Genomic DNA, 23,419 nt, shown 5'->3' with positions numbered 1-23,419 from the left:
TACTATCCGCTGCCATCTGTATCAAAACATTCAAACACCTGTTCTACTCCCGACCTTTGTTATATGTATTTTTAGCTGTTTCGCAAAAATTTAAATATTTTATCTATCCTACCTGCGGATGCGCACATATTTCGTTACTATTTGAGATTTTTTAAATCATATTTCTAGTTAGAAGCAAAAAATTCTATATTAATATTTAAGATTCATAACTTAATTTATACTACAATCTCAAATACAGTTTTAAATATTTTGCAAAATGTTTTCATCCCCACACTCTACACATGACGATGTACTCTTTAGTGCATTAAATGTACTTTCACGCGCTAATATCCATTACTCGACATTGCGGATCCAGTAATTCGTCGAGGAAAACTATAAAATCTCTCGTGCTTACAATCAAACTCTACGTACAAACGGATGAAAAATATTTTTAAACCTTCTATTAGCGGTATAAAACAACCAGATTAATTAATCTATATCATGCGGATACGGCCTGCACGTCGAATGATAAATATGTGTTCAGTGGTGCATACATATGACATACGTACATAGGTATGTGTACGTATTACGTATATTATATACATGTTGTTTTTGAATTGCAATGCGCAGCCTTCTAGATTCGGTAAAGAGTGAGTCAAGTTTTTGTGATCGCGTTAGTTTGACAGAGTAAATTTTCTGCTAACTCTGTCGTATAACCTCGATTTAAGTAATCAACTTTTATTGAGCAATTGACTGAATAATTTTTCGTATTGTTGGCTGTTGGTCTTCTGTTCGGTAGATAAAAAATGCCATGGAATTATGATAATATGTCTTGGACAGGTACGTGTTTATAATAAGTTGATAAATTGACGATGACATTGTCCTCTTTACATGCACATATTGAAAAATTAAACCTAAACTCAGCTCGATACTCTAGCTTACATGCCTCTATTTGTCAAGTAAGTCAATATGTAACGCTAATGTATCAATATTCATTTTTCTGAATTTCATGCTACATATTGCCTCATTACCCAACTATTACTTAATCAACTACATTTAAATACATATTTATATATTATCATATGTATTAAGACAGGTATTTTACATAACGTGTATAATATTTAATTGGGGACACGTTGTACGAGCCTGAGATTTCAAAAACAAAATCATAAAGCTATAGCTCGCTACAATATCACAGTTGCAAATTTTTGTTTCATACTAAATATGATGAAAAATCAAGTATCAGACTAAATGCAAATATGTGCATGCGTAGCCAACTGCATCGCAGTACTTTACCGTACGTAAAAATTTATACGGCTAATCAATTTTCAAATCAAATCCACAGATGTACGAGACTTGTTCAGAACTTGGCGAGAAGATTCTGAACGCAAGAGTGAAGATGTGGTTGAGCTATGGGAATCCATATTAATAGAGAAGATCCACAAATTAGGAAACGAAAGTAAAAATCCTCATAATAAATATTTATTAATCTAACCCTTACCAAAAATGAAATATTACGTGAAAATTGACCTTCATATTGCGGTATTTATTATTTTATAGAATATTTAGTCTTAGAACAAGTGTGTGTGGCTGCCTTGGATTGCAATCGTTTATCAGTTGCCAAAGAATGTATTGATTTATTGGAGCAAGAATTTCCAGGCAGCCTGAGGGTGCTGAAATATCACGCAATGCACATGGAAGCCTTGGAAAAGTATTACATATAACCATTTTACATTAACTTTATAATGATGATGCACTGAAAATTGCCATGATTATATATATTCTATGATCTCTAATTACTTGGCACAAATAATGTGTTCATTTGCAGATACGATGAGGCCCTCAAGATTTTGGACTCCATAATAAAAAGAGATGAAACTAACGCAGCACCAAGAAAAAGAAGATTGGCAATTCTAAAGGCACAAGGTCGAATAACTGAAGCTATAAAAGAACTCACCGAGTATTTGAAAAAGTTAGTCATCCGCATCAGGAATTAGTTGTAAAACCTGTTACTCATTTGATTAAAATACTGACATTCTCTAAACAGGTTCATGAGTGACCAAGAAGCATGGCACGAATTGTGTGATTTATACCTGCAAGAGCAAGAGTATGCTAAAGCAGCTTTTTGCATGGAAGAATTAATTTTGCACAACCCTCATAGTCATTTGATTTATCAGCGATATGCAGAAATTAAGTATACCCAGGTTAGTGAATGAACGCATCTCTTCTGTAGTATTACCTAAATAGAAATGAAATATTCACTTCAAGTAGAGATTAAGTACTCTAATTTTGCTGTCCTATAAATTTAACGAATCTAATATTTTATCATCTAGGGTGGATTCGATAATATGGAATTGGCAAAAACTTATTTCGCTCAAGCAATCAAGTTGAATCCCAACAACGTACGAGCACTTTATGGGCTATTATTGGTAAGTTTTCAGAAGTGTTCTCTATATAAGCAAATTATATTAGGGCAGAAAATTTGTCGGAAATAGTAGACGATTTGAGAATAATACTATCTGCTAACTTAAATAGGTGGCAAACAACATTGCTTTATCAGCAAAGTGTCCTGCTTCAAAGAAAAAGGATGCAATAAAGCTTGGCAATTGGGCTGCAACTCAAATTCAGAAAAGGTATGCTTTAAAAGCAACAGAAAAAGATGTTAAAAATGTTGTAGATGTACTAGGGCAATTACAATTAGAGTCATAGACATATACTATATGAATGTATATGTATTTGGTACGCTGATGGATGTACGGAGAGATGCTATCTACTGATGTGTTTGAAACATTGATCCATTGGAACTATGAAACCTTCCTAGTATATCACATATGCATACAGTATACATATTTATCAAGTTAAGTATACATAAGTATACACACTGCTTATTTGCATTTTATTTGAACTCCACATGGTACGTAAATATGATGTATTTCGTGTATGGCACTGTTGTAAGAAATTATCTTTCCAGTAGTTGTATTTCCTATTTGTGAAGGTTTCTAAAAGAATATGTTTATATTGTTATTTAATATTATTCATCATGAATATTAAATTTATTGAATGAAAAAATAAATAATAATACCGATTATTTACTGTCGGTCTGACAAAACATGAGTTCATAGATTTGCTTTTGACATCCATGGATGTCTATGTATGTTTTGAAACGGGATCTATACGTGAAGAGCTTTTGATGTGACGGTACATGAACAACATTTAGGCGACCTTGAGAATTGAAGTCGAATAGCACCTTTAAAAATACTGTGGTATTTTGAAAAAAGACCACGTTTGCAATTTCTACTCGCATGATGTCTTTGCTGAGAAATAATAAATGGTAAAAAAATATTTTTATTCGTGTAAAAGTGCGTTTTAAATAAAGTAAAAAGCAGGTTTGTTAAATAAACTTTTACCACTTTTACATTTAAAAAAGATTTAGTCATCTTGCAGTTTTTGACTTAATATTTTTTTCCCAATTCTCTTTATTCTTTGCCCTCTGTTCTGCTCTCTTCATTCTTCTTTCTTTTCTTGTTTCATCTCCATGTCCGAAATATCTTACACGGAAGTCTAATACATTCGAATCATCAATTGGATCATCATCCTACAAAGAACAAAAACTGTCAATCTTACGCTTAGAACAAAAATATATAGGATTCTGTAAGGTTCATTTCGGACAGCGAAATGAAATCTTTCTACCAACTGTTCAAATTTGCAAATTCATGATGCTCCTATGTACCTGAGGATCTCGAATTTTCTTATAAGTAAGCAAGCGGCGACTTGTGTATGTACTCAGAATCTGTTCCGAATTGGCAATTAATTGCAAACATGGATGTGAAGGAAGCTGCTCGTCTGCATAGTGCTCCCTGTAGGATCATGTATACGTTCATTTACATGACATTCAACACAGCACATTATTTTTATTACTTAAATTATTATTATGTGCAACATTTGTTGTTTATGGATTGTTTGTATTAAAATAAATAAAATTAAAACATTTTGAAATACAGCAGACTCGGCTTAAAGGGTCTTAGTAGCAAATGGAACCTTGTTTTTTTTTCAGAATTATCAAAAAAATATATAGTCATCGAAAATTTTAACCATTTGATGTCTGCAGTCTGTTGTCAGTTTATCATAAGTCTCATATTTTTTACGTTCTTACCTGAACAAAGGAAACCAGCATACCAATCTGCCGTTAATACATAAATGATTCGCAGCAAATGAGAGCAGATCAACGAACATCTGAGGCAGCCCGTAGTCAATCTTAGAAGGTATATGACTAGCTACTTGATGCTGGTCGATTACAGGCTGTCTTTTTATGGTACCTACACGCTCCGTTGCTTCTCTTATTCCATATGGAGCTGTGCAAGATTTAAGATGATTTTAAAGCTGAAATTCAATTGCTAAGAAGTTTTCGGATTCATTACTATTCGCAATGTCGATCGATTTTAAACTCTTGTATTGTATGCCCATCATAATAATGTGATGCATTGAACCTACGATCTGTGATAATTGCATCGACTCTCATGTCTGAACGCCAGACAGGTAAAGAGAAATCTGTCACTAAGACATCGATGTAATATGAACTTGTTCCATATTGCTTCATATTCGATGCTATACTTTCGTCTTTCCCTCTGGTCTAAAAAACAGAGAGAGTTAAAGGTATTCAAGCTCTTGCATTGACATGACCGTAACATAGTTTTAGGACCATCGTTGTTTCCGGTTAATAACAATATTGAGCAATAAGGAAAGAATAACGAAGATGTGTACCTTCTGTGATATCCGAGAGGGCCTTGTGCGTGCATGAAGCATTAGATAATCTATGTCTGTACCGAGAGTGTACCCTCCAAATTGAGATGCTGCTACAAGTAGCGACCCGGAACCAACAAACGGATCGAGAATTAAATCTCCATTTTTTACTTGCGCTTGATTGGCCATTATCAAGGATAATTGAGGATCCATTGAAGTATTTCCTATGAAATTTCGCGTTTTGAGAGATAGTTTACGTATTAATTGTCTCTGGCCATCAGCCACCTGAAAAAATAACGTGAAATGATCAAGATTCACGATTATTGTGATTTCGTGACAATTTTAAAACGATGTTCAAAATTTATTTGATCATTAAATCCACGCAATACGATAATTTATAATTCTTACCAGTCTTCCGAAAAAAAGATGATAAGGTTTGTCAGGTATTGTATTAGGATCTAGTCCGTAATACTCTATATACATTAATGCTGTATCTGGATTTCGCAAATTTACAGGACCCTCTATTGGCAGATAACTAAAGGACTGTAATTAATTCACAGAATCAGATAGTAAAGATCACCTTGTTTTTTGAAATATACAAGATAGTGCATTACCTCTATTTTCTTAATTTTCTCATCTTGTGAAAAATGCTTACAAAATGTTTCAACAATAACTTTGAAGGATTTTTCATTATTAAGATGTAGTCTCATGTTTTCTTGCGGGTACTCCTTCAAATTCCTGTGCAAATCTTCATGACTGCCCCCATCACCCCACAATTCAATGCAGGAACGAAGCGATATGGATCTGCTAGCAATTTTTTTTACAGCATCTTCTGAATCCGACTCGATTATCCAATATGGCTAAATTTAAATACATTTTTTTTCAATGAATTAAAAGGTACAGATGCAAAGTAAACATTATGTATCAAGAAATAATCCAAGAAAATATTAATGAAGGGGTAAACTTTATAGAAAAGTTAGCAATGATAGAAATGTTGCGCCAGTGAGCAAAATGATTTGGGAAAATGTAAAAAATTTCATCATTTCAATTCAATTTTGCTAATACTCCCAGGAAAATTGTGGTTTGAGCAAAGCTATTACTGAAGATTGGTTCATTAATGTAACATCTACTTATTGATAACAACAGTGGTGAACATTCGATTATGTTCACCAGATGTGGAATAATATCATAACCTAAAAATTGTAGGAACTGTAGCAGTGATAAGTCGGTGAGTAGTCGAAAAATTATTTATTTACTTACATACTCGTCAGGCCTCAGAATTGTCGTGACTTTAATATCGTACATCTCACAAATAGATTCGATTTCCTGTTACAAATGCGAGGTTTTATAACATTAACCTCAAAAATGACAATTTAATTCAACCATTATCTAGTGGAAGTTTGCAAATTTGAAAAATTCCATACCGCTATCCTGAAATCGACGTGCTCGTGCGCGAACCACAATAAATATCTTTTTGGAATTCCAATCATTTTTCGTTCAATTGATATCCTCGAATATGTTCATGGGGTAGACGACTACAAAACAAGCACAAGTCAAGCACAACTTTAAATCCCGTCAGCTGTCCAACCTGACACCCATGCCACCAATGTGTGGTGTGTGGACCACACTTGCGCAGAGTGCACACTTCACAGATTGCCAAATTTGAGGTTACGAAGCACGTCGGCAACGTGCGTACAAGATTTTGTTTACGAAACTTTATTCTCGAAAAATTTTTCTAAGATGGGACGTTCGAAAAAGGTGAGCGATAGTTGTTCCTCCCAAATGAATGAAATAACATTCCTAGTAAACGTAAATACAGACATAATTAATATCTAGTGCTCTCTTCATAACCTCAATAAAAGTATCTGTAAAATTCTGCCCATACAGACCAATAAATTTATACTAAAAATCGGTTCGTCACACATCAAACATAGATACCTATCCAAATATAACTCACGATTTATACTGTATTTAGGGCCGCTGTGTAAAGCGGAACAAACAAATAAACAGCGAAGAGCCTGTGGATTTGGTGCGCGCTCCTCATTCTTTTGTTATACAACGTGGACTTCCAGGAGGACATATCTTGGAGTTAACTAAGGATTTTCGAAGAGTTATGGAACCATACACAGCATCATCATTAAAAGCTCGGAAACGAAACACGATTAAAGATTTCGTTTCGGTTTCTGGTGCTCTCCACGTTTCTCATATGTGCATTTTTACACGAACAGAACTTGGAATGTACCTGAAACTTTGTAGGTAATACGAGTATTACAAAATCTTGCTTGCATCTGAAAATTTCATATCTACAGTCACATTTTGACTTCTTAAACTGTCCATAAGTGATTACCACTTAGGATTTCATTAATTCCTGTACTTAAAATTATAGAATACCAAGAGGGCCCACATTATCTTTTAAAATAACCAGTTTCTCACTAGCGAGAGATGTAGTTTCAACGATAAAGAAGCAAATGGTCTTTGAAGAAGCTTTCAAACACTCTCCATTGATGGTATTGAATAATTTCAGCGGAGAAGGCATGCAAATGAAACTCATGACATCGATGTTTCAAAACATGTTTCCAACAATTAATCTTACCACTGTAAGTATTTTCAACCTGGAATACCTTTTTATTTCATAGGAATATAGAGCTCTGGCATGGAATTTTTAACGGATTTTGGGGATTGTTTTCTAGGTAAACCTCAGCACAATTCGTCGTTGTGTTTGTCTTAACTACAACAGTGTGACAAAGCTAATAGACTTCAGGCATTACGCTATAAAAATGGTACCAGTTGGACTATCAAAAGGAGTTAAGAAAATAGTACAAGCTAAAGTGCCCAATCTCTCTAAATGTCAAGACTTTTCAGAATTCCTTACAAAACCCACATTCTCTGAAAGCGAAGCAGAAGAGGATCCCACGAGTCATGTTACCCTGCCCCAGAAATTATCGTCCAGAGGTAATCACAAAAGTGGCACGAGCGCAATTAGACTCATCGAACTAGGGCCTCGAATAACAATGCAGGTAAAAATATATTCCAGTTTTCTGACAAATATTTCATGTACTTGGGATAAAGGCAAAGAATAAATATTTTGTAACCCTGTTTCAGCTGATAAAAGTTGAAGATGGATTATTGGATGGACAAGTTATGTACCATGAATTTGTGCATAAAACCGAGGAAGAAATACTCAAAATACAAAAGAGCCGTGAGGTTAAAAAGAAGCTTAAAGAAAATCGGAAAAAGGTACAGGAAGAAAATAAAAAGAAAAAGGAAGCAATGAAGGAAGAGGAGAAACAGAAAAGTCTTAAGGGTATGAAAAAACAAAGATCGGAAAGTGACGTGCTTATGCACAAAGCTGCAAAAGAGTCCTACGAAGACAATCAGGTCGAGGAAGACGACGATGCACAGTATTATAGAGAGGAAGTTGGCCAAGAACCTGATAAAGGTAATGGCGTAGTGCAAACAAAACTCATATCATTAAATTAATCTCTGTATAATATATATGTATGTATGTGTGTATAATAATGTTAATAGGTGCTCTTTCATTTGTATTCCAGATTTGTTTGCGGGGCGACCAAAAACTGGTGACAAGCGACCAAATTCATATCCAGTTAAATACAAGACAAAGAAATTGAGGCTCGACAAAAACGTTAAAAACGGTGACAAAAAGAATAAAAAGTTTGGTAATAAAAACAGATATGATGATGAAAAGTATAGTTACAGACAAAAAAAGAAATTTGGCGTTAAAGACGGTGGTACAAAATCACAGGGTAATAAAAAGTTTTTCAAAGGAAAAGGATCTGCGCATGGCAGTAAAATTAAAAGGAGACGGAACTAGAGAAATATCGACGTAATGACAATTGTAATGAAAACTCAATAAATTTATTTCATCATTATAATTTATAATAATATAATCTCAGTTATTTTCTTATGCCAATTCTTGTGATTTCAGAAAGGTAATGAGGCAGTACGTAAAGTATAAAATTCTATGGAGACTTTTTATTATAAAACAGAGATGTTTTCACAACTTACGAAATAAATTTTCATTTTGATCGACTTCAAATAGAGGCAAATTCGGGACTATTTGAAGCTAAAAAATAATAATACCGAATGAATTTTGAAAAAATTTTGAATTGTCATAAACTTCCATCTAACTTTATAACGTGTAAAAAAAAAATTAGTAATCCTCGGTGCTATTACATTTTTTTTTAACAAAATATGACTCCAGTATGTGTAATTAAAATATAATTTTTTTGTACTATTATATTTTTCACCAAATACATGAAGTCAATGTACAATAAGTATAAAAGCTTACAGACAAAAGTGAATCTAGTAAAGTTTTTGTACAATACATTCTTGGATTGTTTAATACTTGGATGAGATTGACACATAATGATCGCTTCACATTCCTTTTTGGACTAATCTTGTATTTCAAATACCGCAATGCCAAATCACGTAGTCTTTGCCGATAGTATACTTTGTACAGCAATGAAGTCACGAAATACAAACAAATACAAAGCAGTACTTAAAGGAAATAATTTTTTTAGAGACCTTATTATACAATTGAAGATACTTCTAAGGTCTCTTTGGTTGAAACGAAGATATAAATATTATTTCATTTTTAAAGCTATTGTACTTAAATCTAAAAATGCATCATATAATTTTATGTATAGGACATTACAAAAATAATGAGTTTTTAATTTACTTTAGTCAACACTTTTCATTCACGTTTGTAATAATAAAAATTGATACCTCTTCATCACAATTTGCTTGCTGGTCAACCGATAAACAATATAAATAAGAGAATATAATCTATGGGTAGTGAGTCCATATGCTGCTAATATGGTTGGATTTTACTGCTGATGCATCGTCCAAAATATTAGAGGACAAGTTTTCTTTCAATGCGCTGTGGTAAATGTAATATACATATATTATCATACACATCGGCTTACGATTAACAAGTTTGTGAGCATAACAAATAAAAATAGCGTACATTGAGCACCCAAAGCATAGTTCATGCATGTGCGGTAGTCTGAGAAAAAAAATGGTGAGGCAATTATCTTACATTATTTTTAGTAGGGAAACATTTATGTCAGATTTGCAGAGAGTAGAAAATCAGGCTGGTCAATATTAAAGCACCAAGATTTGGTTTAATGCACTGTGATTAAAAAATACCTCACCGCTTGACATTCTCTTCGAGTGGAGACTTGTTTCGATTCGTCAGAGATCGTATATTCTTGTCAGAAGAATTGTTTTTAATTTCTTCAATAGGCGACGTAGTTTGCACCCTGAACTTCTCCGGTAGTATCATCTCATATTCAGATAGTTTTTTCTGAAGTGAAACCTGAACAATAGATTTCTCTGAGATGATTAACTCCTGTTTAGATATTTCTTTCTCGAGTCTCTTGATTTCACGTGTCCGACTTCGACACAGATCTCTCATTAGCTTATTCTCTTTCTCGAGTTTGACTACTTTAGCGTATTCCTGCATAAGTAATACCATGTGTATAGTAACAGGGAAATAAGCGTATGGATGCAAAATTAAATTAAATAATCCAGTAGCTGGAACGGAATTTATCAAAAACATTCAGATACGTAAACTATCTGGTGTTGGGTTCATGTCCAGCTATTGGTACGTTTACCTAACTTGAAAAATGAAAATTTGAGAAGAAAAATTGTAGATTACAAGACTAACATCAACAAAGCCACTGCTTGTGCCACTGAGATAAGTTTTGTGTTCAGGTAGGCATTGAGTAAATTGATCTCTTCTGTTACTTTGTCTCTTCCTGCAAGCCTCGCACTCGATTGCACTGACAGACCTCATAGTTTTCTGGAGGTTCTTCACTTCCTCCTTCAAAATCGCGTTCTGTAAAAAAATTTGTTCAGTAACAAACAGATTTAAGGCCTACTTCTGTAGGTAAAAGTATTTTGAAACATAGTAGATATAATAAATAATTTGTTTATACCTTATGTTTAAAAGCAGAAAGGTTTTCCTCTAAATCTCTACATTTTTTCTGGTAAGGGAAGTTCTCACTTTGTATTTGCAACTCTAAAGTCGCTATTTTTCCGTTTTTGGAGACTATTTCCAGTTCCAGTTCACGAACTTTTTTAGATAATGAAGGCAACTGACTGATAGGTAATGCATTAAATGAGGAATTTGCAACTTCAAGTAACCCACTTCTGGAGTTATTACAACTTTGTGACTCCAATTCTGCAACCCTGGCTTTGAGTTCTACATTCTCTTTTCGTAAAAAATCATTTGTTACGCTTAGCGTTTCAAGCTCTTTGCAGAATTCTTTATTCTGCTGAATGAGTACCTCTACTTCAGCCATATCTTGGAATGACTTTCTGTCTCTACCTTCTACTTTTAGTTTCATTTTATCTGTGACGTTATTAGATATTGATTTCAAATTATTTTGTGACTCAAACAGTTCGTTCCGAAGCTTCTCAGCTTCAGCAAGTCTTTCCTGTATCTCTTGAGCGAGTTCCTCTGCCTCTTGATCAAGTTCGTTATTGGCAAGATTAAGCCTCTCGATTTCCTGTTGAGCAATTGTCAGATCTTCATCTTTTTGTGATATAATTACTTTTGTAGCTTCCAATTCTAAGGAAATTTTATTTTTTTCACATATCTGGCTTTCGAGCTGGTTACATATTTCTGATAACTGTAAGTCAGATGAAGCTAATTTTGTATTGCTAGATGCAACGACTTGCTCTAGTTCCTTTTTCTCTTCTAGTAAAATTTTATATTTTTCTTGTAAAGCGGCGAAATCTTTTGTTATTGAATTTTTAACTTCCAGTAATTCAGTTATTCTATTGCTCGCACCTTCTGCATTATTTCGTAACATCTCATTTTGATCCTTTAGATCTTCTATCTGAGCCTCGACCTTCAAATTACTTGTACTGTTCCGGACTTTTTTATTCAATTTTTCATTAGTATTTTCCAATTCTTCGCACCTCTCCTTCTGTTCCTCTATTTCTGATGCTAGTAATTTATTTTTGTCGTTCAAGTCGCTCAGTTGATTGAGCAAGCTACCATTTTTACTTTTTTCATCGCAAAGCTTGTCATTAAGAAGATTTAATTCTTCTTCGACTTTCTCTTTGAAAAGTTCGTACTCGTGCTTACATTTTTCAGCATACTGTTTTCGTTCTTTTATTTGCTCTTTGTATATTTCATATTCAGGTACAATGGATTCCAGTTTAGTTTTGTACTCGGACATTTCATCACACTTAATTTTTAGAATACTAGTGATTTCTTCGATATGCTTGGTCTTGTTTTCATTTTCTTCATTCAATTGATTATGTTCAACTATCATTTGCGCATTTTCCATTTCTAACGTTGCTACGCATTGTTGTAATTTCATCAGCTCTGTAGATTTTAAATCAATGATACTTTTCAGTTGACTTTCGGTGGCTTGGAGTCCTTCTAAAGTACTTTTGAGATCAAGATTTTTTGTTTTCTGTTGTTCAAGTGCATATGTTAACTCCACTATTTTTTGATTCAGTTGATCCTTCACAGATTTCATACTGTTTTGAAGTTCTATTTCACGATTTTTCGCAGCTGCTAATGCTATCCGTTCCCGTTCCTGTATAGCATTTACCTCTTCATCTTGCTTGTTATTAGAATTGGATTGTTTACTGAGTTCTGTTTGTAAGCTCATGAAATCATTCTCTAAGACTCCAATTTTCTCTTTCAGTAATTGCTTTTCATGATTACTTTCTTTCAAGTCATTTTCTAATCTGTCAATCTCACACTTCAATGTCACGTTCACTTTTTCTTGCTGGGATATCTCAGTTTGTAATTTTTCAATATCTGCTTCTAATTCGTTGGCCCAAACTGTGGTCCGTCGTACAGCGTCTGCACTTTGGCTTTTTTGGTCCTCCAAATTTTGCTTCTCCTGCTCGAAATCTTCTTTTACTTTTGTAATGATTTCTTGTTCTTTCGTCATGATTATTTTGATGAAATCTGCGAGAAGTTCACCAACCGTTTTGGTCAATAAAGTTGAGATTTTGAGTTCAGGTTTTAAAAATCCAATTTCTTTAGTTATACATTGTTTTGCTATTTTCAATTCTTCCTTTAGTCCATTACCATTTGTCAATAACTCAGATTTGAGAGCAATTGATTCCTGCTGTAAAGCTTCTACTTTATTAAGTAGCGAAATATTTTCTTCCCTGAGCTTTGCCAAACTAAATTTCAAATCTTCGATATTGCTTTGCGATTCTTCACAGTGTTCCGTCTGGCTAGCCGCTTCAAACTGTTCATTCTTTTGCAGTGAAGTAGCAGGCCAGGCATGTGATTCTGCTTCAGTACTTGTTAGACAGATATCATTTTCATTTTTCAATTCAGGGAACAGGTCTTTCACAGGAGTCGCCAAGTTTTTCTCCAACAACTCGTAGGCATGCTTTAAACTGTCTGATTCTTCAATCTTTTCCATCAGGTTTTTCGAAAGCTCTGTGTTTTCTCGAGTTAGATTCTCCAGTTGTACCCTTAATTCTTGAACAGTATCTATGTCTGAGCATTTATCATTATGCAACAGAGATTGATCTTCTTTAAGTTTGTCAAGTTCATCTATTCTATCCATCAGATTTGTGGATAGTTCAATATTTTCCATTGTCAACAAATCAATCTTCTCCTGATACATTATAATCTTTTCTCTGGCCTCACCTTCTATATTAGGTAGTGAGGTGTCTTGTAAATTTATCAAGTTTTCCTGAGAAATCCTCAATTGATTTTGCAAATTCATTTTAACCTCATCAATTTTAGATATGCGACGATGAAGGTCTTCAATTTGTTCCTGAAAAAATGGCCATGCTTAGCTGAATTCAACTAGTTATTTTCATAATTAGCATTATAGAATGTGACATTGATCAATAAAAAACAATTAACAAAAAATTTGAAACTATTTTGCTAACATTACAATCATTGAATTTATTACCTGATATTGGGCTTCTATTTCTTTGGCGCGATCTTTTTCAATGGTCAGTTTACTGGACATATCCATATTCTCTGTGGTCAGCAAATGAATAGTTTCTTCCAATCTTTCAATGCCCAGTCTCAAACCTTGAACATCATTTTTAATTTCATCAGACTCTTGAATCTTTAACTGAAGTTCCATTGCTAGTTTTGCATTTTTATCCTCAAGTAACATCTTTGCGTTCGTTATTTCACATAATTTATTTATAATATCATTGTTTGAAAGATTGTCTTCCCCAGCTGTCAACGTACTCGAAAGATCAGTCTTTATAACTTCGAGATCTTTGTTTGTATCTTCCAACTCTAAAATTCTGTTCTCTAACATTGTTGCATTACACGATGTTTTATCATCTTCGACATACGACTCATTACCAGTTATTTCATTGAGTAGAAGACTGTCTTGTATGAGCGATACATCCATTTCGTCGAAATAACTAGCATTAGTAAATATGCTGCTACAATCTTTAGTATCTTCAAACAATTTTTCGCTACTACTTTTCGACTTGTCAGCAGAGTCCAATTTAGTTGTTACAATTGACTCAGATTTCACTTCTGAAAGTTGCCCGATATGTTCTGTAAACGTTTTCGTGTCCTTCTCCAAAGTGTCCGTTACCTTTTCCTGTTGGATTAGTTTCTTTGTCATATCATCAAGATCGTCCTTTAAATTCTGTGATTGATTATGCAGCTGATTTTTAAGATCTTCATTCTCAGTTTGAATGTTTTTAATAAAATGTTCCAAATTTTCTATGTAGCTTTTCAGACTTTGTATCTCGTTTTCATATTTATGCATCTCGATGGATTCAAGTTCCAAGCATTTTGCGTTCAAATTTTTTCGTAATTCCAAGTTCATTCTTTCAAATTCTGCGCTTGTAAGTTCGAAATCGCGAATTTTTGCCATGTTCTGATTGATAATTTTTTCCATTTCACATTTTTGTCCTTCATACAAAATTCTTTCGTTTTGCACACTAATAATTTCATCTTCCAATTTGTGAATTTTATTTTGTAGTTTATGTAACTTTGAATCTCGCTCAATGAGTTCTGTTTTATGAACAATTTTCGTGTTTTCTAAGTCTTCACAGTTTTTTTCAATCTGTTTATTTGTTAATTTCAATTTTTTTACTTCCCCAGTAAGGGTTTCAGTTTGTAATTTGAGCATATCATTTTCTTTTATGAAATTTTCTTTTTCTGCGAGTAATTTTTCCATTTCAAGTTTCAGTAAGTCAATATCCAATTTGTCAGTATTAATTATGAGATCACTTTGCACCTCTACTGTCTGTGGGGAAAGGTTGAACAAATCTTTGGTGTAGTCACTAGGCTCTTTAGATACTGCACTAAATTCGCTATTACTGAATTCATTATCAATCACCCGTGATGGTGTATTTTGCGTAGATTTTATACATAGGTTCTTTGGACTTAACTTCTCATCATATGCTTTTTCATTTTGGATTTCGTGTAGCAAATCTGTTTCAACGACGAAATTGTTTTCAGTTTTCGATTGAACGTCATCAAGTATCCCATTAACGGATTGAGATTCTCTGCGCAATTCTAATGGTGCAATTTCTGCAAAAATTTTCTCATTCTCGGTACCGCTCAAGTTCAGTTGTACTGCATCCATACGGACAGAGTCGCAAAGGTTTTCACAAATTACTTTCTCAAATGACTCACTCATATTAAAATCATTATCATTTATAGATGACGGCTTTTCACATAGATCGAGGGATTTGTCATTTCTGGTTAACAATATATTGTGCTCGATAAGTGATTGACTATCCAAAGACTTTTTCAGTTCTTTTAGCTCTTCGATTAATTTCCTTTTTTCTCTTCGCTCCGTTTCAATCAAAATATCATACTCCTGTATTCTTTTCCTCATATGTTCATTCTCTGTCGATAATACTTGGGGTGCTGACGATATTTCAGCGGTTTCTAGTTTGTCTTTTAGAGCTTTAACTTCCTTCATTAAATTATCAACCAAAGATTGCAAGTGACAAGTCGAAGACTTTTGATTATCAGCAACATTTGCACAATCCATCCATGCAATCTAAACAGAATTCAAAGCACATTCAGCTCTACGTTACAAAAGGTCTGACAATGTATTCTATTCAAGATAAATAGTGAGGATGGAAGATCTGAAGCAGATCAGTGAGGCAGTAGGCCTAGAATACTGTTTCAAATTTGATTTCAAATTTGTGTAACCGAAAGTCCATGAACTGTGTGTAAAACACATCCTTATCAGGTAATAAACGACGACAGTTAAAAATAACGAACTGAAAATCGCGTGATTAAATAAAATAGCACATTTAGAAGACTGTTTATATTCGATCTCCCTTCAATATACAACGTCTTCGATCCGCTCTATACTATCGTGCACATTTTAACTATGACTGTCCAATATTATATCTTTCTTTTAAAACTTGATTTTAATTGAAATCTATATTTATCTTCTACACTTTTTGCTGTCTATTCGTGTTCAACTCTAAACTATGAAGCCAAGTTTGTTGATTTGTGACGACTAGAGAGGATTCATTTTATATTCTATTGTGAACTTTATTGTAGGTCTGGTCGATCACCACATAAATAAATGAATAGTACGTTTTTCACAATGTATTAAACTATTTTGTGTATTTTTCTTATTGCTCTTTTTAATTTCATATTCAATTGTTATTGAAACGTAACACACGACTCTCAGACTTTGGTACTTCCAACAAATTGTATTAATTATGTATGGAAATTTTTTTCATAAATAACTCACGAAGCATTTGCAAGTTGAAATATTATTGACTATTATCATATCTTCCAAAAAAAAAAAAAAATGGTATTCACCTGCAGTGAGGTTTCTAGCTCTTTCTCACGCATTTTGTGTTTTGATTTTAGTAACTCTATTTGACATTCATAGTCAGTTCTTTCTTCTTCCAATTTTTTTAGCCTTACAAGTTTTTCCTCCTACAAAATAACGAAAACTCATTAACATTACAATGTAATTAATAATTATGACCAATGAACTTACCATATCCATTTTGAATTGATTTTTCTCTGATTCTATCGATTTGTGGTTCTCTTCTTTACTACACAATGATTCAAATCGTTTTTTTAATTCCTCATTCTCTTGTATTGCAGCATTGTATTTAGATTCCAGTTCCAAGTATTTAATTTCATATTGTACTGGATCTATCGTTTCAACTGTGTCTGTGGTGTAAATTTGTTTTTCTAACGTCGTGAATTCTTGTAGTGTTTTATATTCATTAGCTAGATTGGTTATTGTATCTCTCAGTACTTCCTTTGGTGTACCAGGGTCTTCTTCTTCTTGTCTATGAGATAATGAATGAAATCTTGAATATACTACAAACTTAAACTCTGCGCAAACAATTTATAAGTATTGAAAAAGTTTTTAAGTGTGCTTTTATAGTTATTATGAGTACTTCAAAATTGTTTGTATCAACGTTGATTAATACGAATTCCAAACTTATACATAACATATTGAGAAGCTGTGGTAGGTTCTCAACATTATTATTATGCCGTTTATTAATACTAATCATAAAAAAAACTCTACATTAGTATTATATGAATTAGGATTCTAAGACGATGTTCTGCTAAAAGAACCAATCCGAATATGTATGAAATAGTTGTGCTGATGACAAGACGAAAATTCATTCGATACACGTATGGGTTTATTAAATTAATGTGAATTACAATGCAACTGAGGGTTATGATGGGAAACAATTATTGAATAATAGACGAAATAAAACAAAGCCGTACCATCTCTTATTGATTAAATACTCTGATATACTAATTATTGTCACTAATCAAAAATCAATTTTCACTAATTTTGGCTTTAATTGGTTTAAATCAATTTATATTGTATTTTCGAAACAGAAGAATAATAAACGTTTACACCAATTTTCAGTAAAGAATAAATGGCGTTGATGGCATACTTGATTCATGTTTGGAATTAGATATTTAATTACATCAAGTTTGAAATTTGCATGGTACTCTCGGTATAAGAACAGGTATTGGATATACACAAAGATAGCAACACAGTAAGTATTGTAATCCTTACTCAGTATAGATAAGCTCATTTGTCTTGGTGAGTTTTTGTTGCACAAAAGTTTATCTCGCAATAGGTACATGGTTATAGAAAATTTTTCGAATAGTGAACATTATACCGGCATTAGATTTCTGCAACTTATCAACTCTCAAAGCTGTTAGTAAAATTTCGATTCAACGATAAGTGATTCAGATACCTTATCAAATACGACACTGTTAATAAAAACAGTGATAACAGATTCAAAGACGAGTGGTTTAATCTAAACTCTAGAGCAAAGTCCCACAGTGAGCAGGAAGCTTACTTTACCAATAAATACAATAATTGTTATTTGTGGTGTCAAAAACTAATAATCAACCATAATTGAAAATTGATTAAATACCATTAGGTATAGATAAAGTATAACTCTATCAAACGTGTGTATTATACACATTACATATTATGAGTTCAACTAATCAAATACGTTTCAAAGCTTGCATCAGTGAAAGTAAAGAATTATGACAGTGAAATAGAAGTCATTGGATCAAATGATAATGTAAACGAAAGATGACATGTAACACCAAACAATAGTAAGTACTAATGTTAGTCGATTCATAAACACTGGTAGCTCAACTTTTACATGATCATGAGATAAACGGAGACAGGTGTAATTTACAAATACAGTAACCGGATAGATGGCGTTTCATAGTTATGGGATAGCTCTGACTCTAATGGCATTCTGAACCTGAATTAGAAAGTATCCACGTATATAATGTGTTTGGAAACCAATGGAGAGGGGATTCTTTTTGTCCAAAACTTTGGAGTATGAAATTTGGTTTATTTTAGCCATGCTTCTATTCATCTAGATTAGCTTCAATTTCTATTTTTATATTTTTTGAGGTCTAAATTTTTACGAGGGAATATGTTACTTGGAAAAACGGAAATACTCGCACTTATCTATTGCTACACTTGGAGGTTAATAGCAAAAAAAAATTTCCCCCGTACTGAAAATAAGCCGATCAGTTACTTCTGAAAATGACTGTGAAATTTTTGATTTCGCAGTTATTAATTTGACATATTTACATAATTTCATTTACCTTCGAGGAGGAGTTGAAAGTTCAGGCTTCTCCGGAGAGCCAGTGACACTTTCATAGTCAACTAATGGGTATACTGATACATCGTCAAGAAACTTAACATGAGATCTGCCACGCTTTCGTCTTGTAATACAGTAATTGTCCTCTAGATCTTCACTGTCAGATGAAAATCTTCCCATCTCCCAGTTTCGTTCACTCTCGATTAGTTCCAGCTCAAAGTCTTCCATCTCAGTTTGGAATTCTACTACCAAATAAAGAAATTATTGACGCATAATTTTATTCAATACGAAAAGATCTTTTACATCTGAATACAACTTTAACCTCTATGTAAAGTTACAGTAAAATCCAAACTCTAACAACTCGACAGCCTTTAAATTTTTTTACCCCTCATGTTTAACTATGAGATACTAAGGAACTGAATAATGTCAAAATGTGTACAGATGATTGAATAGATTTTGATTTATCAGGTAAAAAATTAAACTCCGTTAATCGACATATAAAAGATAAGTAAATATAATGTAAATAATGTTGATAGAGAAAAATCGACGGTATAAGCTTCTTCGAGCACTTACTTTCATTTATATTATTCAGCGGTGCTTGTGTTATGCTCCGCTTTTTGGTGAACTGTGCTGCTTTCCAATCTGACATAGTATTCTCTATAGTAGGTAACTCTTGTATAGTAGGTAACATCATACTATGATTAAGAAAACTTGGATTTGAGGGTCCACACCAAGTTCTCCTTCGTCGAGATTTTGTTTTGAAGTCAAGATTTTCTACTGAATTAGCGGATGATACGATATTTGTTTTCAATAGTTGCATTCGATCTTCTATAAGTTGAATGTACTGGTCTTTTTCTTGCAGCTTAGACTCCATTTCCTTAACTTCTCCGCATCTATTTGCTTGTCGTTCTTGCTGTAAAATGATTTTATTCATGCAGCATTCCTTTTATAATCCTTAACAACAATGTTTTGCCAATATGAAACAAACACTTTTACTTGAGACTCCTGTCAAGTCGATATTATGGACAGAAGTAACAAGTTATTGACACTTCATGCGCCAATATTCAACAGTAATATAATATTCCTGCGCGTTTAGAAATGTGATGAATCATACATGAATGAGCAATTTCTTTACGAACTATACGAGGTATGCATACAAATGCACAAGGTAGCTCTTTATTCAAATGTACTCCTGGGAACTTTAAATGTTACATAACTAATTGAAATCACAAAAAATTGTGGTACAACTCGATTAAAAACTGTGATGAATTTAAAGTTCCATTTCCGTACAGAGATAATTTATTCACTTTTCGGTAAACATATGCAACACCACATATTTTACAATTTTTTTTTTCAAATTACACTTACTTTGAATGATATTTTAACTATGCTTAAATTTTTGCTTCATAATCGTGAATTACGACTGTATTGAATCGTTTTACGCTAATATCGTTTTCTGCTACAACACTTTCAGGCCTCATTAGTCAACCTTGAGTTTGGTAACACCTGTTAAATGTCAGCATGTTTGTTCACGTTCATAACTGTATAAAGTAACTTGATATTGGTGTATATATTCTGTGGATTGAAATAATCCACAGAGAAATTTTTAAAATCAGATCAAACTTTTCTTTTCTTCAATATTTCAAATGATATTCAGCTGACTCAATAATAATTCTTTAATTTTCAATGCATTTCTGATCTATTAATCTATCGATACTAGGAAGCAAATTGACAATTAATTAAAACAATAATTCTTCCTTTTAATTTAAGCTTTGATTAATAATTTGCAAAAATTGTGCAAGACTCTGGTAAATGTAATATTAATATCTTGTCTACATTTATATTAATAGTTCAATTGATATCTCAAGATACGGGTTACAATGAAATAAAAGAACACGCAAACATGCATAATTTGCTGCTCAGAACGACATAAAATATCACATTTACAATCTAATGTGTTCATTCCACAATTAGAAGCACGAAAGAGCATTCACATAGGGAAAGATTATATTTGTTCAGTAACAGAAATAATTCAATTTTACAACTTTTACTAATTCTCATGATACTACTTACTGCAAGTTCTGAAGAAAGTTTTTCTATCAATTTAGCGAACCGTTTCAACAACGCCGCATCAGACACTACTTCATTCAGTTTAGGCTTGTTTTTAATACACTTTGCTCGAGCTGCAAACCTGTAATTAATAACTAATTCTATAATACAGTATAAATTTATACTAGTATAAATCAAACCAAAATGTTTGGGAAAGGAAGCATCTTAAACATTAAGATAGTCCCTTAGTATGAAATAAAGTTGAATAAAAATATTTCACGTTAGAAGTGAATACTCACGACAATGTGCATTGCGTTTCTTCAAGAGCTGCCGGCGTAGCAGCACAAATAATAGTCGTCATTGCATTACCTCCTAAAGATGCTTGTAAAATCCTGGTCAGTTTACTGTCGCGGAAGTTGACATATTCCTTAGATTCACTTAGCTGCTTGATTACTAAGCTCAACGATGACAAAGACAAATTAATATGGCGTCCTTCTTTGAATCTATCACCAGTTGCCCCTGTTTGACGGACCCTTTCTGAGCCTGCCAAGTCAACTAGATTTAATTGTGAAACCTGAATAGCACCATCAGAACTGGAAGCTGTGTCTCGGCTCTCAATGGTCTGGGAAAAACAGGAGAAACGAAATGTTCAATTCTTCTTATTTGACGGGTTCATTGATCAGAAAAATTGTAATTCACTTACAATCCTAAATATTGTGTGACTACGACTGCTTCTATCGTTCATATTTGTTTCTCCGAACCTTCGATTCTTCTCACCCTTTTTCATTATGGACAACACATGTTCAGGACAGTTGGTTACCTCCTCTTTACACTTGACAATAACTTGACCATTCGAATCTTCATGAATCTTCAAATCCGTTCCATCTTTGTGCAATAGATCATTTACTTTCTCGTTGTATATTTCCAAGTATGATACTCTACAAACAGCATGAATGTTTATTGGTATTGAGACTACTGCATACTATCCATTTGAAGTATCCATTTATTGCTGTACGCATTTTTTCAATTTGAGATACACTTTGTGTCAAGAGACTTGGTAGAGTTTCATGCCAAATACATTTGAAGGAAAAATAAAATTCACGTCCAAGCCGATGCAATCTCTTTATCGCAACGACAAGTCTAAGGCCTATACAGCAAAAATATTGTCACATATTTCACCCAATTCACAATTATCTGCAATATTCGAAAATCAAGATCGGTGGTTGCCGTTCGCGCCAGGTTCATTAAAGATATAAATATCTTTTATTGTGAAAATTTTATGATAAATGAATAATTAAGGAAACTTGGGTAGCTCAAAACTCTGCAAGGGTATCAATGCTGGTGTATATGTGGATGTACATTGTTATTTTGATGGTATCAAATTAGCAGAGTAAATTCTTGTTCGGTAGTTTCTACTTTAATATACTTGGCATAAGGTTTTTGCACCTAAGGTACTTTTTGGGAATAATTTGTATAATTGAATTTCGAATACTTCATATGCTACAATTTCATCCTTCAACTATTTCGGATAATAGTGTTGCTATTCAAATGACTAAATTAAGCTTAGAATAGGAAAGATTACCGTAACAAAAATTCTCGTGTTGAAGTATTGGCAATGGCATCGAATATATTTTCAACTGCCAATGGTATGATTCCTGGCTCTTCTCGCGTACCCGTCATGGTATACGTTTTTCCGGAACTTGTTTGCCCGTAGGCAAAAATCGTACCATTAAATCCTTTGACAGTGGCATCAACTATAGGTTTGACGGCAACATCAAATACATGGGCATTATTTGCATCCATGCCAAATATGTGATCTGCAGAAAGATTTCTTTTTAGTTACATTATTTTACTACTGTTCCATTGTGCATTTTAGGGCACAAGTTTCAATAAGAAAGACGCCACTTTGTCATAAGTGTAGATAAATATGAAGTGGTATGTACATTGGCACCAGAATTACTTTTTTTTTTCTTTCCTAATTGATTCACCAGGCACAGAATGACACTTTCGCTTGTCAGAAAAAACGAAACTGCCTTAATGAAAAAAGATAGAGAATAGACGAATTAGACTACAGGAATGATTGATTACAGTACTGACGAGGAGCACGTAAAGTGCAGACGAAAATTTTTAGGTTAACTGGAGCTGAAATTCAAGTATATTTTTGGTTGAACCTGGAAAAATAGAACACTGGGAAATCCTCACCAAAAATGTGGGAATGCTCCCCGCGTCGTTTTGTTTCTGGATCGATGGAGAATATAGTTTGATCCCGAACGTCCCATTGCACGGGCAAATTATCGTCTCTTTCGCGTTTTATGAGCGGTCTCAATTTGATAGCAACCTTTATGCTATCCGACATTTTTCGGAAAAAAAATCACGCCGCGGCGTTACGAAATTCCGAACTTTATCCAAATTTTGTATACTCCCTATAATCTTTCAGTCACAAATCATACTTTTCCGATCCCAACTCACTATTCTCACTAATGCCGCTGGATAACGTTGACGGTTGCGCGTGTTTGGCTTTCAAATTCGAAACCGCCAACCCATACTGCTCTTCGATACCCAGCTATGTTCACGA

General features: G+C 33.4%; 4 protein-coding genes across 7 annotated transcripts; 2 read left to right on the top strand and 2 right to left on the bottom strand.

Moving 5' to 3' along the window:
- Positions 1 to 638: 638 nt before the first annotated feature.
- Positions 639 to 3,979, top strand: LOC124309292 (ER membrane protein complex subunit 2-A-like). Its single transcript, XM_046772796.1, has 7 exons — positions 639 to 819; positions 1,325 to 1,438; positions 1,540 to 1,690; positions 1,808 to 1,951; positions 2,027 to 2,183; positions 2,313 to 2,408; positions 2,515 to 3,979. Exons 1-7 carry the CDS (start codon positions 786 to 788, stop codon positions 2,686 to 2,688), a joined length of 870 nt encoding a protein of 289 aa, XP_046628752.1. The 5' UTR covers positions 639 to 785; the 3' UTR covers positions 2,689 to 3,979.
- On the bottom strand, positions 3,123 to 6,320 carry LOC124309270 (tRNA (guanine(10)-N2)-methyltransferase homolog). The gene is made up of 9 exons (XM_046772742.1): positions 6,144 to 6,320; positions 5,980 to 6,045; positions 5,334 to 5,579; positions 5,128 to 5,262; positions 4,741 to 5,004; positions 4,471 to 4,609; positions 4,133 to 4,331; positions 3,710 to 3,836; positions 3,123 to 3,574 (listed from the first exon to the last, which is right to left on the bottom strand). The coding sequence occupies exons 1-9, from the start codon at positions 6,207 to 6,209 to the stop codon at positions 3,413 to 3,415; spliced, it is 1,404 nt and encodes a 467-aa protein (XP_046628698.1). The 5' UTR covers positions 6,210 to 6,320; the 3' UTR covers positions 3,123 to 3,412.
- A 30-nt stretch (positions 6,321 to 6,350) lies between these two features.
- On the top strand, positions 6,351 to 9,478 carry LOC124309258 (protein Peter pan). 2 transcript variants are annotated; one of them, XM_046772728.1, is made up of 7 exons: positions 6,351 to 6,477; positions 6,695 to 6,975; positions 7,106 to 7,316; positions 7,410 to 7,736; positions 7,822 to 8,158; positions 8,271 to 8,575; positions 8,666 to 9,478. In XM_046772728.1, exons 1-6 carry the CDS (start codon positions 6,460 to 6,462, stop codon positions 8,549 to 8,551), a joined length of 1,455 nt encoding a protein of 484 aa, XP_046628684.1. In that variant the 5' UTR covers positions 6,351 to 6,459; the 3' UTR covers positions 8,552 to 8,575; positions 8,666 to 9,478. The 2 variants fall into 2 exon arrangements, with proteins under 2 accessions (XP_046628684.1, XP_046628677.1); XM_046772721.1 differs by lacking the exon at positions 8,666 to 9,478 and having other exon boundaries at positions 8,271 to 8,627.
- Positions 8,577 to 23,291, bottom strand: LOC124309243 (kinesin-related protein 4-like). Of its 3 annotated transcripts, none has more exons than XM_046772691.1 (14): positions 23,047 to 23,291; positions 22,427 to 22,661; positions 21,548 to 21,782; positions 21,144 to 21,466; positions 20,869 to 20,986; positions 19,369 to 19,708; positions 18,800 to 19,040; positions 16,689 to 16,989; positions 16,505 to 16,624; positions 13,647 to 15,722; positions 10,680 to 13,505; positions 10,409 to 10,579; positions 9,894 to 10,198; positions 8,577 to 9,619 (listed from the first exon to the last, which is right to left on the bottom strand). In XM_046772691.1, the coding sequence occupies exons 1-14, from the start codon at positions 23,198 to 23,200 to the stop codon at positions 9,526 to 9,528; spliced, it is 7,539 nt and encodes a 2,512-aa protein (XP_046628647.1). In that variant the 5' UTR covers positions 23,201 to 23,291; the 3' UTR covers positions 8,577 to 9,525. The 3 variants fall into 3 exon arrangements, with proteins under 3 accessions (XP_046628647.1, XP_046628655.1, XP_046628663.1); XM_046772699.1 differs by having other exon boundaries at positions 18,800 to 19,037; XM_046772707.1 differs by lacking the exons at positions 20,869 to 20,986; positions 21,144 to 21,466; positions 21,548 to 21,782; positions 22,427 to 22,661; positions 23,047 to 23,291 and adding an exon at positions 20,164 to 20,238.
- Positions 23,292 to 23,419: the final 128 nt, after the last annotated feature.

Source organism: Neodiprion virginianus, chromosome 1, assembly GCF_021901495.1.
Source record: "Neodiprion virginianus isolate iyNeoVirg1 chromosome 1, iyNeoVirg1.1, whole genome shotgun sequence".
Classification (NCBI taxonomy): domain Eukaryota; kingdom Metazoa; phylum Arthropoda; class Insecta; order Hymenoptera; family Diprionidae; genus Neodiprion; species Neodiprion virginianus.
Note: the sequence above shows the minus strand (reverse complement) of the source record. Positions and strands in the feature narration are given on the sequence as shown.